The 13456-nt window shown below is 54.5% G+C and overlaps 1 protein-coding gene across 1 annotated transcript; it reads right to left on the reverse strand.

The window, feature by feature from the left end:
• Positions 1 to 628: 628 nt before the first annotated feature.
• PAX1 (paired box 1) lies at positions 629 to 9636 on the reverse strand. The gene is made up of 5 exons (XM_035005642.1): positions 9366 to 9636; positions 8299 to 8928; positions 6554 to 6696; positions 5795 to 6017; positions 629 to 974 (listed from the first exon to the last, which is right to left on the reverse strand). The coding sequence occupies exons 1-5, from the start codon at positions 9634 to 9636 to the stop codon at positions 883 to 885; spliced, it is 1359 nt and encodes a 452-aa protein (XP_034861533.1). The 3' UTR covers positions 629 to 882.
• Positions 9637 to 13456: the final 3820 nt, after the last annotated feature.

Genomic DNA, 13456 nt, shown 5'->3' on the forward strand with positions numbered 1-13456 from the left:
CATACAGATTATCAGACAATATCCTGGGGGAGAGAGAGAAAATAAGATAGTTCAACCGGGTTTTGCTTGGGTTCATTAATATAAAAATATAAAATAAAGGCCATGGCCTCTCTGTCCATTTCCTAGGTTCCAGAACCCTCCATTAGGGCTGGGGGGCTCCGAGGGGTGGAGACTAAAGAGTACCAGCTGCAGAGTGAGGACTGATGGGGAGCCCAGTCTGGGGCTCTCCTGGGAAGGCCTTTAGGTCAGGGAAGCAGTAGGAATGAAGAGAAACGGAGTCACTTATTGTAAAAGGCACTAAAGAGAGAAGGGGGGCAGGACCCCAGGAAAGGGAGCACAGTGGCGCAGAATGTGAAGGAGAAAGGGAAGCAGGAAGACTGCGGGGAGAAAAATTAAAGAGGACAAAAGGAAGGCGGGGAAACATGAAGAAGGAAAGGAACCTAGGATAGGAAGGAGGGAGGAAGCAAAGACAGAAAGGACACGAGGCAGAGAATGGAAGAGGGAGGGAGGGAGGCAGGGTGCCGAACCACCTTGGGAGAGGTAGGAAAAGACACTTGAGGCTGGCCGGGCGAGGGAGGCCATGTCGAAGCAAGGATCGGGACGAGGGTGCAACAGTCTAAAGCCAAATTTCAGAGAAGCCTAAAAACCCTGGCCGGTGAAGGAAGTATGGCCGCCGGGCCGGTGGGGAACCTGGGAACCGGTGCGCCTGGGAACCGACGGGGCGGGCCCCCCGCGGGCTGGCTCTGGGCACCTCCTCGGCTTGTCCTGGGTCCCGCGCGCGCCACCGAGACTGCAAGGCCGAGCTGCACGCCCCGCTCCGCCCGCCGGTCCGCCTCTTGCTCCGGGTTTGGGCTCGGGCTCGGGCTCGGGGAAGCGCTGCCCCTAGGAGGTCGAGGCTGGGATGGGCAGTCCGTGTAAGCTACTGAGGCCATCCGGGACCTTGCCGCCGGGGCTGGACGGCTTCCGATCGGCCACTGCGGGAGGAAGCACAGGGACGTCGGGTCACTGGCTGGCGCGGCTCAGAGTGAGAGACCCAGAGGTCTGCGACGTCCGCAAACGCGGGTGACAACGCGAGGATCCGGGGTTGACACTATAGGGGTTTGGAAGAAGGAAGCCCGGACCCGCGTCCTCCCAGGACCCCACAGGCCCACTGGCGCCCATCTTTCCGGATCCCCTTAAGGGAGCCACGAGTGAGCACAGCCTTGGCCGTGTTGCAAACGCTCCCTGTTCCCCCGAGTGCACTTGCCTTTGCCCCGCACCCTCTCAATAAAGGAGGTGATGGGCGCTCAGGTCGATAGGGCAGCCCGGCGGGGGAGGCTCTCAGATCCGAGACCCCCGCTCCCCTCCTTCCACCGCCACCCAGACCCCAGCTGCGCGCTCAGGCCTGGGGAGATGCCAGCGCATCAGGTCCACTGTCCCCAGAGCGGCTCGGGACGCTCGCGGTGGACAGAGGGTAACAGAGCGTGAAGCGGGTCACCAAAGCCGCCCCTGATAGACGGTCCGCGGCGGTCAGGATCCGTTCGGCACCGGAGGCGGCCGCGCTTTAAATGGGTGGCCGACTTCGTTCTGCCCCGCGGCCCGAGAACACAGCTACTATCCCCACTGCGGTCACAGCACGCCCTGGAGCCTATGGGCCTCCGGATTAAGTGACAGTGAATCTGCGAGAAGACGGCATTCTGCGCGTTGCTCTATTATTTAGGGTTTTGGAAGGGGCCCGAGTTTTGCCCCTGGAAACCAGCAAAGTGACGCCACGATTGCGCAACCTGTTTCTCCTTTCCCAGCCCCTGGCCGCTCAGCTCCTCCTGCAGGAAGCTCAAGTAGTTTATACCTAAAGGCGCCCATTCTCAGCTTTCTTCTTCTCCCCTTCAAGTCCTCTTTTAAAAGGGGAAGCTCGAAGCGCCTCATTTTGGGATCGGGATATTTCTGGATTTTTTTCCCCTGCAGCTGCCCATGCTCCAGTAGCAGGCGCAATTTGCTGTGACTGCGCGGGAGCTGCGCCGGATACCCCTGGAACATCTGGTTTCACAGGGGTTTTCAGAGGGGTCTAAAGACCTTTCCAGGGCAGAGTGACCACTCTGCCCTCCCCCTCCTCTCAGCTCTCTTTCCTAAAGACGATTGTGGCTGCTCAGCCAACGAGGTCTTCTGACCCTTGTTTTCCACCCTGTACTCCCCTTCAAGGTGAGGACCTGTTCAGAAAACATCAGAGGAGGCGGCGGTTTCTCAGCTATGGGACGGTTGCCTTAGACACAAAGGAGAAAATGAACTAGTAAAAAATAAACACCGGAGGGCCCAGAGATAGATTCCACCCTGCTGCTGCATTTTTAGGTCTGTCCACACCAGCCCTTGCCATTGGACCTCTCCTCCCCTCCTTTCCCACCCGCAGGGCCAGAGGCAACCTGAGTGGCTGTGTCCTGGGGGCCTCGGAGGCTTGAGCCTGCGGTGTTAGGTGCCCTGCGGGTTCATTTAATCTTAGGGGGCAGGAATGGGGACAAGGGTTTTCAAAATATTAGGACTGCGGTTGCAGGGCCACTGGGACCACGGTAGGGGCGGACAGAGGTGGGGTCTGAGAAGGGGTCTCCAGAGCCAGGTCAAATGAAACCTGGTTGGCTTTGTTGGGTCTCTCACACAAACGCCTGCAACCTAGTGCTCTCTGGCAAAGTACTTTTTCAGGATAGATCCCTCAAGAACTAATCCCAAGCAGAGATAAGTGGAATGAAGCTTCGAGTTGAGTTTAAGAAGTATAAACATATTTTCTTTGAGGAATATGCAATATCTTCTAGATTTGATATTCGAAAACTTAGGCTTTCCAAAGTCCTCTGGGAGGGATTTTAGAACCATGAGGCTTTGATGGTTTCTGAAAACACACTGTAAATTGTAAATACCAGTTGTCTTGCAAGAACCTCTGGTGGCGTCTGTCACCTGTCCAGAGGCTGGGAAGGGGTGTGGGGAGATGGTCCTGTCCTGGCTACAAAAAGAAATTAGATGAGTACTGAGATTCCAAAAATACCAGGTCCGCTCCAAATGTAGGTGGGGTGGAACTTTCCTTTTCTCTCAGGCCCCAAGAATTAAAGTTTCCTTTCACGGATGGAAAATGTAAATCATACTTCCTCGCCTACAAAATAGGTAGCCCAGCCTCGCTACCCTTTACCAATAAAAAATTAATAAGTAGCAATGCATAATTTGACATTTGATTTGACTTCCCTCAGGGTAACAGTTAATGTTCATTTGCACTGATTTGGAGGATGCACTGAAACAGATGGATGTGAAGATAGACAGATAAAATATTTTATGTGTGTTGTGCGTGTAAGCACTAGATGATCAAAAGTGTTTGCTTGTTACTGAACATGCATAATATTAAATTGCTTTCGGTAGAAAATTTTTGTTACTGAAAAAAATTCAGTAAATGCTATTCTTACTATTCTTAAAAACTGGACAATTAATGATAGCAAATTGTCTTATGGGATAAGTTTCTTTGAAGACAATTTAAGTAATGATTAGAAAAATTAAAGGCAGTGACTCTTATTACTTTGCATTTTTTCAAAGGAGGGGGAGGAGCAGGGAAGGGGAGGGTCTTTGAAGTCAACTTTTCTGCCAGTGAGAAGGGTAAAACTCCATGACCCAAATAGGCATGTAATTCTCATGATTTTTATGTTTCTGTTCAAACACTTACACTTGTATGCCAGCTTGAGAAATCATTTTCAGTGATGGGCCTGATTTATTCAATGATCATTTACCTAGATCTTTAAAGAACTGTGAGGGTCAGGAAATTAAGGTATTAATTTAATAACTAAGGTAGCTAATTTATTGCTTTGGATTTTGAAAATGGGTGGGACGTTTCATAACAGGAAGCAAATATACTGGTAAAAGGGACATGAATGTCAGGGCCACTGAATGGCCCTGTATTTCTGAAAGAAAGTATCTTCTAAAGAAAATCAGCCACCAACAGATTCCCCTCTCCCCCGCCCAATTCACTAGAATTAGTTTAGAATTCTGAACTGTGTGTTTTCCCTTTGGATTGTTACCTACACATCATAATTTGTTTCTAATGTGGAGTCTGAAATGCCTCAGGACAAAGTGGCTCTGTTAGCAAATGATGGCATTGTTCTGAAGATAATGAGTCCTTTTTCTTAAGTCTTCTTTCTCCCTGAGATCATTTCAATTTGTAGATATGCTTTTCTAATTCAAATGAACCTGCTTAAAAGATTTGATTTGTGTAATGGAGAAGATTCCTTTTCTGTTCCTAATTCAGCAGATAACCTCCGTTCTTAAGGAAGCAGTTAGATTTGAGGCCGAGGACCAGACCCTGAGCAAAAGCACAAGGAAGGATTTATGCCTCCTTCCTTGGGAGGGTGGGGTGGACCCACTCCACCACTCCAAGACCCTGAGCAAAAGCACTTCTACAGATGAAAAAGATCCCCCCATCTGTCCTGAAATGTAAAGCGTAAAGGAGTTCTAATTCTCAGTTTTTGTAATTTATACCCCAAGATGTTTATGTTCTAGAAAAAGTGAAAAATGAAAAAAAAAAAAAATTTCCCTCCACTTGACTGTTATTGATGGCACCTTAATGGCTCCTCTCTCTCTCTCTCTCATCATGCTATTGCACTGAAACTACGTGGAAATAAAGCTTTTTGCCTGGATGTCACATAGAAGAAGCCCCCTCCTGTCCCCTGATTACCCAATGCCACTTGCCCCCAATGTCCACCTTGGTAGGTGTGAGGAAGATCAAGTGGTAAAGATCCCTTTGTAATCTAGAACATCCCTCTGCCCCACACTGCCCTCCCCGTTTATGCTCTGTTTCCTTCACTGCCAGGGCTGGGACCCCCTCAAGTGACTTCTTCCTTTTCTGTAGGGTTGTAGAAGTTGCAAATGTCTGGTGAGGAGAACCTAAATGCAGGAAGGTTTGAAATTAGCAAATCCAGCCCTTGTTCACCAATGAGGAAAATGAGACTCAAGAGCAAGTGAGCTTTTCCCAAGTTATAAGAAAAAAATAGAACTCAGAGGGCAGTGTAAGAAGATGACCCTCACACTGCTAACCATCAATTAAATACCTCAAATCTGTTAGTGGACTTACCAGGGAGTGGATTCATGGAGGGAGAAGAGGAAGGAGAACTTCCAGCTACATTTCCCACAGAAAGACGGACCCCAAATCACAGAGTTCAAGAGTCTAGACTTGGGGATACATGATTGAAATGCTCTCCCCATTTCCCAAAGCATATATTTAAGAAAATGAATCAAAGACCAGGGCCTGGAAGGAGGGAAGGAAGGAAGGAAAGAAGGGAAGGGAAGGGAGAAACGAAACAGAGACGCAGTGCCTAGAAAAATCCAAATGTAGTCCACCACAGAAGGCAAAGCTCTGCAAGCCTCAGAAAGGTGAGCAGGATGGTGCTTCTGAATCCTTCTGCAGATGGAGAAACTGAGACCCAGAAAGGAGCAATAACTTGGTCAAGGACACAAAACTAGGTTCAAACCTAGGAGTCCTGTCCGCCAACCTGACCCTCTTCCTTCTCTCTCTGTACAAGTCAGGAGGGACAGTCCTGGGGACTCTCTCAACTCTGCCTGCCTTTCTAGGAACAGGGCATACACCTGTTATAAATCAGTCTGCTCCAAGAAGCTACAGGCTTAGGAAGGATTTATGCCTGGGACCCACTCCAGCACCCAGCCCTCCCCTCTTTCTGTACGTCTCTGTATCTGTCTCTTTGACTCTCTCACCATGCCCCATGCTTACACTCCTCCTTTGCACCCTTCCTAACCTTAGAGCCATTCATCCGACCCCCTCCCGGCCCGCGCCCCTCACCTTCCCGGCTGGGATGCTTGAAGGTCATCGCTGCGGCCAGTTCGCCACCGTGGACGGTGACGCCGGCCCCGGGAGGCGCCAGCGGCGGCGCCTGCGCTGGTGGCCATGGCGGGCCCGGGGCGAGGTAGCCGCCGGCTGGTGCGCTATACACGCCGTGCTGGTTGGAGGCCGGGTAGGCACACGCCGGCAGGAAGCCGCCTACCGCAGAGAGGCCAGAGGCCGACTGTAGGGATCGAAGACAGACCATCAGCAGCAGGCGGCCAGGCAGTCTTCCCCCGCCCGCGCAATTACTGAGCTAGGGAATCCTCATTTCCCCTTGTGGTCCCCTCCATTATCCCCGCGCAAGGCCTGGCCTCTCGTTTTCCCAGTAAGGACTCTGGCAAAGTGATTTCCACGCAAATTGTTATAAATAATAATAAGAGGTGAGGGGGGTCATGGTGTCCACCAACTGGGATTTAGAAGAAGGGAGTCATCTCCCATCTGTGTTCCGGGTTCCAGCTTTTTTTTTTTTTTTTTTTTTAACAAAAGTATCTTGGCAAAAAGCAAAGCAATTGCCTGGACAGCCAGCCTCCCCCAAACTAATGCACTTGAGAAAAGGAGAGAAATAGGTTGGCGCAGACGCTCACTGGCCGGGCAGCCAGACACACCAACACGTTCCCTGGCCCGAGGGAGTTTTCTCTTCTCTTTCTCTCTCCCCTCATCCGCCAACCCTCCTGCTCCCCCAGTTAAAGACACCTTCTTCCCCCGGCGCTCAGTTACCTGAGTGTATTTAATGTCCGCCTCCAAGGCAGGCTTCTCGAGACCATTCACTGCTGGAGTGGCCGGGAAAGCCGTGCGGTTCACGCTAGCCCAGTCTTCCATCTTGGGGGAGTAGGCAGCACCTTCGCTCCCAGCCAGGGCCCCTGCGGGGACACAGGATGGATTAGAAGGGGCATCCCAATCTGCGCTGGGCACAGGCGCAGTCCAGAAGTTTCCACACAAGCCTACAAGCGCTGGGCTCATATCTGAGCGGGTGGCGAAGGGTCCTCAGGAACACCTGAGATACTCAAACACTCAGAGAGCGATCGGAGGCAGAGGGGCAGCTGGGAACTGGGTTTTGCTTTCATTCCTTGTAGGGCAGAGGGAAGAAAGTCCTGCTCCGCATTCCTCCCAGCCTTCGACCCGCTTCCCACGAAACGGTAAGTCTCTGGCGGTAGGTGACCTGTAGGGCCAGGGCTGGGCGCACTCAGCCAAGGTGCCTTTCCGCTGTCCAGAAACAGCGACCGGAAAGGTCCAAGTTCAAATCCCCAGCAGGCTTGTGAGAATTACATGGGTTTCTCAGTCTCAACAGGCGTCTGGAAGGATATGCCGAACTGCCTCTGGAGACATCCCAGGTCTCCCAAAAGAGGCAACAACCCAGACACCCGCCTTCGTCCCAAGCACATGTCTGCTCCTGGAGCAGGTGTGTACACAGGTAACTGAGAGAAGATTCCAGATTTGAGCACTGACCTGATGAGGTCACCTCCCAGCCAACTGTCCACTGATCACACCATGGGGAGATTTGGCCCAGCAAATGGCCCAGGGTTTTTGAGTCACCGGGATAAATAAAGCTGTGCCCGGTCTCGGCCTTGGAGGAGCACCCCACTGCCACTGGAGCTAAGCATTCAGTTTCCTTCAAGCCCTCCCTCCTCTGTCTTGGGATAAGGTGAGTTTTGCTTCTTACGCACATAGAGTCTGCTCACTTAAGAGCACACAATTCCCTGGCTGGTTGTTGGGAGCAGGGGACACTGTGAAGAGACTGGGGACTCAGTCCCAGCCCACAAAAATTCTTTTTGAGCACCGAATCAATGCTGCCCCATTCGCTCCCCCCTCGCTCCGTCCTACCCCTGCCAAGAAAGAGGGATGACAGTGTGCTGGATGAAAATTGCAGGCAAAGGGCAAATCCTTGCACCTTTTCACCCCAGGATGGCTGCAGCCCCGGGGCACTGACAAGGGAGATCCCAGCTCCAGGAGCTGCAGGGCTGCTGGGCCTGCTGGAGATACAGGCCATTTGACAAGACCTGCCAGACAGCTCCCCTGTGCTTTTTGACTCAAAAGAGCCTATGGGCCTGGGAGGAACAGAACCCTTTGGGGAATGCTCAGGGAACCCGAAAGATGGGGATCATAAGAAACAGTCGCAGGATTGACTCTGGTTTGTTTGGCTTAGATCTGGTGATAGGGTTTTGCATACTTTTTGCAAGAATGAAAAAGCGCAATTCCAGGCCTCCGAATTTGTGGTCGGCGATTGCTCTTCCATTTGGGAAATATTTTCCATATTTGTCATAAAAAGTTCAAGATGTCCGAGGACTCCCACAGAAGGCCCAAGACCCTCAGTCTCCCTGGCCAGCCCTGCACCGTCCCTTGAGCCAAAACCGGTCTGAGGAGGATGACAAGTGCGACCCTTTGCCCGCATGCCCGCCCCCCCCCACCTCCAATCTCCAATTCAGCCCTTTCCAGGAACGCTACAGAGGGCCACCGAGACTGACCTGTTTGCTCCATAAACGTCCGAATGCCCAGGATGTTGCTGACCGAGTGCGCCGAGGGCCATGAACGGGGTATGCTGACGTGGCCTGCTGTGCCCGGGACCCCGTGGTGGCTACCCATCTTGGCGCCAGTAGGCGACACAGGGCTGGGGTAGGGATACTGGTAGATATGGTTGTAGGGCAGCGCCGGCTGTGGCGGCGGCTGCTTGCTCGCCTCGTAGGGCCCAGGCTGCGCCAGGCTGCCAATCTTATTGCGCAGGATTCGGCTGATGGAGCTCACAGAGGGCACGTTGTACTTGTCGCAGACGCCATCGGCCAGCAGCCGGTCGCGGATCTCCCAGGCAAAAATGCCAGGGTCGCCCTGCTTATAGTCCCGGATGTGCTTGACCACGTTGGGGGTAGTGACGCGGGGTTTGCTGCCCCCGATGGCCCCGGGCAGGATGGAGCCTGTCTCGTTGTAGCGCGCCAGGATCTTGCTCACGCAGCCGTGGGATACGCGAAGCTGCCGGCTGATGTCACAGGGTCGGATGCCCAACTGCGCCAGCTCCACGATGCGCAAGCGGATGGCGTTGGGCAGGGGGCGGCCGTTGACGAACACGCCGCCCAGCTGGTTCACCTCGCCGTACGTCTGCTCTGCGGACGCGCCGGACGAGAGTAAATAGGCGGGAGAGAAAACACCGGCGGGTTAGCCAAAAAGGGTGGCTACACCAGGCGCGCCTTGGAAGGTGATCGGCGGGCGGGTCCTCAGAATCTCGCAGTGCGAGCAAACGGACCGGATCCGGGCTCCAGGAGTGGACGCCCGCGTAAGGGCTGCAGAGGGGGACGCCGGGCGCTTCAGCCCTGTGTGCCCTTTCTGGACTTTTGACGCGCCTAATTGGCACATCCCCTCCTGCGACACGCCGAACTCCCCTCCCCAATCCCCGATGGCTTGGGGCGTGCGGAAAACGCGACTTGTCAGGGACCCGGGACCTGCTCTCCCAAGGAGAGCAGACGAGAGGAAAGGGAGGTGCCAGGACCCAACCCGCCTCGTCCGCCCGCCCGCCCGCGCCCCCTTACCGCTCGTCCCTTACCCATAGCGCGCGGGCCAGCCAGCTGCCTGGCGCCGAAGCGGCCGGGACTGGGCCCGGCACAGTCCGGGAGAGCTCGGGCGCCGCCGCCGCGGGAGAGGCATAGAGGGAGGGCGCGCGCGAGTCGGGAGCCGCGGCGGCCGGGCCACGGGCTGGAAACGCGCCGTGCGCCGCCGCCGAGCGCGCAGCCGCCCTCCCCCTGGCCCGCCGCCGCCGCCGGGCGCTCCCAGGACACTCTCCACGCCCGCGACCCCAGGCCTAGAGTGAACTTCATCCGATTAGGAGAAATTCGTCTGACCGGGAGGTTGCAGCGTGCGGAGATCAATTTGACGTGTCTTCCACGTCAATCTCGGCAGTCACGCCGGAGACGCGCGAGTTGGCAGCTCATTGGTTCCCGTCACTGCACCCCGGCGCCCCCCTCCCGGGCCTGAAACTCTACCACCTCCTCCTGCTCTCCTCCCCCCTCGGCCCTCCTCTGTAACCCATCCCCCTACACACACACACACACACACACACACACACACACAAGTGCTAACTCAGCCGGACCTGGGACCTTCCACTCTCTTTGGCTCCTCTCAAAGCCCCTTATGCCTCGACTTTTGAGAATGATGAGGTAGTCGTTCCAAACTGATGAGTATTTATTAGTGCTACTATTAGTACTAGTACTAGTTTTGGTTTTAGTTTTATTACTACTTCCACCAATATTACCATTAAGATATCAGAGGGTAAAAGTTGATCATAGCAAGGTTAGTGCTCATGGCTGCCTCTACCGCCCCTCTCCCCCCCCCGGGGGGGGGGGCATGGGGAGAGTGATGCCAGTGCCCCAGCTCCGGGCAAGGGTGCCTTGTGGTGAGCGTTCAGCGTAGTGCAGGGTGCTTGCGGGGGAGAGCGATTTGCGGTTGTGCAGACAGACTGCTGGTGTCTCATTTCCCTACCACACCCCAAACCTGATCTCAGGGAAATCTTTACAATATTTAATTGCCACCCACTCCACTAGGATAGTGGTGTGATTTCAGTGATGTTAAAAGGGCACATTTTAGATTCTGTCTCTCTGTGGACAAGTCCACCCACCCACACTCATTTCTGATAGGTGGCACAGGACACAAGTCAGAAAGTAATTGTGAATTGCTGCCCCCAGGAACAGGGATTCTTCAGTCTCTGGACCCCAGGCTTGTCCTGGTGGCCTGGCCTTTGGGAGGTTGCACGCCATTGCTTCCCCTCTAGGCCTAAAGGACAGTTCCCTTCTTCCAGGCCAAGAACCCCACATTCTTCCTTGCCCAGGCGACCTAGCCTCATCTTTCACCCAGCACCCGAGGCTTCCAGGGGTCCTCATTAAGTCACTGAATGGCTCTTTTGCCCTTATTTGTAAGGGGGCTTGCACAACCCTGAACTCTTTGGCCTTAGCATTAACCGTCAACTCTTCTCCATTTCAAACTGCGTCAGTGCAGTACCTGGTTCTGGACTTCCCAGTCTGGGTTGCCAACCATGGCAGTCCCAGAGGGAGTCTTGCAGTGGGGTCCAAGAGATAGCAGGTGTGGAGGTAGAAAGCTCCCGATTTTGCACCGAACTGACAAGAGGAGGCCGGGACCTGGGTAGGGTCAGTGAGTGCCAAGGGCATTGGCAGAACTAGCAGGAGCAGGAAGGGGCACCTAGGAGGGAGCTTTCAGTTCTCCAGATTCCCAGCTCTCCTCAGGAGACAGGAAGATTCCCCTGCCCTCCGTCCCCGAAGATTCTAGAGCTTGGGAGCCGGCAGAGAGCTGCGTACTGAGCCCGAGCGGCTACGTGGCCAGAGCCACACATGCACCGGACCGGCACAGGAGATCCTCTTACCCTCCGCTACCGGACCAAAGAGCAGTCAACAGCTCCTAGTCAATCTGTCGAAATGTGCCAATTAGGAGAGCCTGTGCCGTGTACCCTGGGCTCTCCAGACAGAGAGCGACGGGCCCAGGCAAGAATAATCCCTGGAAAAAGAAAAACCAGGTTCAAAAGAGGTGAGGTCTCTCCCCTCCCACTGCACGGAGAACATAGGGCAGTCTTGGGCTCTAGGAGCCTCAGGGAGGCCACGGGGATGGGGGAAGAGGACAGTCAGCGCTCTGGTGAGAGGTGGGTAGGGTGGAACGATTTGGAAGACTAAACCTGTTCACTACCTTGCCGGGTTGGGTTACCAAAGGGGGGAAGGGGGCGGTTTGGGTTAAGGTGGGTTCACAGAGCAAGGAGCTCTGCAAAGGCACGGAGCAGAGAACTGAGCACACACAGGATGCGGGAGTGTTCAGAGGCCACAGGGAGTGGCATGCGCACCACCCCGCTTAGTTCTCTCCAGGTAGTTTGGAACCTGTTACCCTCTGATCTAGATTTTCATTGCCTGGATTTCAAGTTGGGCGATGGAAACCAAAAAACATTTGTTCCTAGACCTGGGAACCACAGTATCCATAACCCAGTGCACCTCAAAGACCAGGTAAAGCACCTAAAGCCATTTTTTTTTTTTTTCCTGTAGGAGAGGAGTGACATGCATGCTCAGAGAAGAACAAATAAGGTCAGAGGTGCCACGATGAGAGCTGGTTCTCAACTGCCCTATCAGGGGAACATCGCCCCACCTCTGCTAGTAGAGCGCTGGACGCTGGCAAGGAGGTGAAAGGAGGTGCAGTCCAGGAGAGCATCTTCTGCTCTTTCCCCCGGGGCGAAGGCCGTTGAGGCTGGGGGAGATGGTTGGAGGATTGCGCCGGGGAGTTCTTTATGGTGTCAGAGCCCGCCGACCCTCACTTCACATTCCACATCTCCCTCCCACCCCACCCCTCCAGCAGCCAGCTGCTTGCTGCTGGGACCACACAGCGCTAGCCACAGTCCTCTCACAGCCCGGCCCCTGAAAAAGCTTACAATTTGTCGCCCCCTGTCGGCCTCAGGCTGGACTCTGCAGGTTCCCGCGGCGGGCTGGGCTGGGGGCGAGGTAGTACAAAGGTAGGATTGTCGAAGAAAAGGAAGGAAAGGAAACGTCTCTTCCACTTCCCTTGGATGCAGGTTGGTGTCCTTCACGACCGAAGGGACGGCAGCATGGTCGGCGCTGAACCCACAGAGGTAAAAAAAAAAAAAAAAAAAAGTCTCTGTTCCATGTGTATGTGTATGCCGGGCTGGGTTTGGCTTGGTTGTTTGGAGCGCCCCGGGCGCAGCTTGCAGCCAAGTGAAGAACGGTTCCCAGGGGCTCGGGAGCTGCCGAGCTAAGGGCGCGTGCCGGGACCTGCGATTTGACGGGTCCAGCTAGGGCTGGACGCCCTGAGGGGCGAAGGACGGATTCGAGGGTTCCCGAATGGCCTTGGGAACTGACACAGATTTCCCAAGGCAAAGAGAAAGGAGAGGCAGACTCCGTGCCAAAATCGTGAGTTAAAGATGAGGCAGGAAGAGAGTGCCTTCCCCCCGCCCCCCGGGGGGGACTGGAAGCTGGCGGCGGCAGGAAGGGTCGTTCTGGGTCATCCTTGGAGTGACAGTCACGCCTGCTTTATGTTTCTTGCGTCGCTTTAATTTTTGGTGGGACTCTCTCAGGGAGCCATTTGGGTGCAAACGAAACGTGCCAGTCGCAATAGGCCAGGGTGTTCCCGGGAGCCACGTATTTCATAGTCTTCGGGAGAAACCTGAACATGCCCATGAAAGCCCGACTCGGGTCCCGCTGGGCTGAAGAAGCAACCTCGGGGCCAGACGCGCCCAGGCTTGCCTTTCGGTTCTGCCAGGAAGAACCCAAGGGCGGGAAACACAGGCAGCATCCCAGGAGGGCCCTGGGCAGAGCCTGGGCCTAATGATCAACGTCGGTACCCAGCAGCCTCCCTCCAGAGACGCAGAACCAGCGCAGGCTCCGAGTGAGCAGGGTCAGAATCCTGGGTCTTCCTTCCCACAGCCGCGCCTCGGGCCTGCCGAGCCCGCAATTGCTCCCGCCTGTGTCCTGGTTCAGCCCAGTCCCCGAGTTTTTGCTATGATTTTAAGAGCTCTGTCAAATCGAATCTTCTAATTTTCTTTTTTTCAAAAAAGTAGAGCAGGCTACAAATGCACTTTATGCACTAGGTTACATTGTGCTCCCTTCCTTCCCCCCTCCCACACACAGATTTGCA

The sequence above is a fragment of the Mirounga leonina genome, unplaced genomic scaffold (assembly GCF_011800145.1).
Source record: "Mirounga leonina isolate KUSES-001 unplaced genomic scaffold, KU_Mleo_1.0 Mir_150, whole genome shotgun sequence".
Lineage (NCBI taxonomy): Eukaryota > Metazoa > Chordata > Mammalia > Carnivora > Phocidae > Mirounga > Mirounga leonina.